Consider the following 1,957-nt stretch of genomic DNA (forward strand, 5'->3'; position numbering starts at 1 on the left):
TCAGTACCTAAAAGACCTCTTTCAATACCGAGTATCAGTAGCTAGGTGATTTAGCTGTTCAATGAGTCCTAGCTGACTATGATGATTAATAATGAAGCTGCTATATGAAAGAGTCAGTTATTCTAGCTGCAGGTTACTGTGGATTATGTCTTCCTGAGTGGCCATAGATATGGACCTATGAAGCTTACTGTGAATAGACCATGCAGTCAGCAGCTTATTCTCTACTAATTATCACTTTGTTCAGCAAAATAATGTAGTTTTTGTCATTAAAATTAGCTATAATGATGAATTAACCATGTCATAATTACTAAATAACTATTAATTAATTGCTAATTATGATGATGTCATTTTCCGGTAAGAAATTCTAGTAGGGCATTGCCCTCAATGCCTGCCCCTGCAGCCGCCTTAGAGAAAAAGTCTGAAGAATTTTGCAGAAATTTGAATTTGGGCCTATTCTCCAGAAATGCTCCCACTACATTACAGTCCACTCTAAAGGTACCAGGAGAATCGCTCAATGAAGGAGAGCTGATCTAAGCCATTTATAAGGCTGTACAACGTAAGATAAAAGAGTTATAAGTGTTTGAAAATCATAAAAACGGCCGCCATCTTGAAAAATCAACCTCAATCCTACATATAGGCTACCGCCTATATAATAATCAAAGGACACTAATGAGTTTCATGATGCTATACTAGCCAATGTTAATTTGTGCATGCATTATGAGAACTATTGATACTCAAGAGTTATCATAAAAGGGGATTAGTGAGTGAGCAATAGTATAAACTTTAAAAAAATAATTTTAAAACTGCATCAACACTATTAATTATTATTTAAATCACACTTGGTCCAAATTTAGAAATCAATTAAAGCACTTTAAGACATATTTTCGTACTCATCAACATCTTGCTCCTCATTTGTCTCACCTTGATTGGGACTAAAAGCTAATCAGTGAAAGATAATAATAACAACACATTATGTGAGTATGAACATCAAAAATAAATTTACTTGGAGCAGTAATAGGACTGGTAGCAAATACAGGACAGTTAGCTATTGGTATGTTGTCAACACTATCTCCTACAATTGGAGCATCCTCTTCTTTTTGCTGCACTAATCTATCATCTATTGGTTCATATAAATATTCATCAATCCTCTCATACATTCCTTCATTATTTCTATCAAAATATCAAATACAAACTTTTAGTTAAGTAGATAATTCTTACTGTGTTGCAGAAGTATTAGCAATTGCTACTAAACCATATCCTGCATTAGGTGCTACACTGAGTTCATTGGCTTTACTATAATGACATAGATACATAAATTGTAAGTATTAAATTTTCTTACCTTATGTCAAGCTTTTTGGATTTTTTTCTATACCATACTACAATAACAATGCACACGAATAACACTGCCAAAAAGAAAATCATTATTAATGAAGTTGGCACTATTACTGCTGCCAAAGAAACACTACTATCATCAGCACTACTGATATTTGTAGGTGGCACTAGTAAAAATAGAGTGTGGATATAATACATGTAGCTTTAGAACTAACTTGTTAGGGAAGTGTGAATTGCTGGTCCTTCAATTAGTCCTACATCACTCAATAGCAATACACTAATACTCACAGTATAAGCTAACTGTCGTTCAGTATCAGTTATATTAACTGATGTGGTATCATAAGCTACTGATATAGTTCTTGTATTAGTTTGTCTTAATGTACTGCTAGTGCTACCATCATCAGGAGTTAATCTGATACTGTATACAAAGAATCCTTTAGCTTCTTCTAGTGTCACTGGATCCCATGATAACACTATTGTATCTCCTATTCTCATTGCTTGTACACTTGATGGTGATACTGTAACACTTCCTGCAAATAAAATGACATTCATGTCGTCCATTAATTTAAAATATTTTACTGTCAGCTTTAGTGAAGACAATAGCAGTTGCCGAGTTTCCTTCACC

General features: G+C 33.8%; 1 protein-coding gene across 1 annotated transcript; it reads right to left on the reverse strand.

Moving 5' to 3' along the window:
* Window positions 1-777: 777 nt before the first annotated feature.
* On the reverse strand, window positions 778-1,951 carry LOC109581473 (uncharacterized). The gene is made up of 6 exons (XM_019995596.1): window positions 1,912-1,951; window positions 1,548-1,862; window positions 1,340-1,499; window positions 1,219-1,293; window positions 1,004-1,170; window positions 778-939 (listed from the first exon to the last, which is right to left on the reverse strand). The coding sequence occupies exons 2-6, from the start codon at window positions 1,825-1,827 to the stop codon at window positions 872-874; spliced, it is 750 nt and encodes a 249-aa protein (XP_019851155.1). The 5' UTR covers window positions 1,828-1,862; window positions 1,912-1,951; the 3' UTR covers window positions 778-871.
* Window positions 1,952-1,957: the final 6 nt, after the last annotated feature.

This window comes from Amphimedon queenslandica, unplaced genomic scaffold (assembly GCF_000090795.2).
Source record: "Amphimedon queenslandica unplaced genomic scaffold, v1.1 AMPQUscaffold_13437, whole genome shotgun sequence".
Classification (NCBI taxonomy): Eukaryota; Metazoa; Porifera; class Demospongiae; order Haplosclerida; family Niphatidae; genus Amphimedon; species Amphimedon queenslandica.

What these genes read in the sequence shown, in the direction of transcription:
- LOC109581473 (XM_019995596.1), bottom strand. Translation starts at nt 1,827, where the DNA reads ATGAGAATAGGAGATACAATAGTGTTATCATGGGATCCAGTGACACTA. An exon ending in GCTAATACTTCTGCAACACA is followed by an intron (nt 1,171 to 1,218) that starts GTAAGAATTATC and finishes ATATTTTGATAG; the next exon opens with AAATAATGAAGGAATGTATG. An exon ending in CAGTCCTATTACTGCTCCAA is followed by an intron (nt 940 to 1,003) that starts GTAAATTTATTT and finishes TTCACTGATTAG; the next exon opens with CTTTTAGTCCCAATCAAGGT.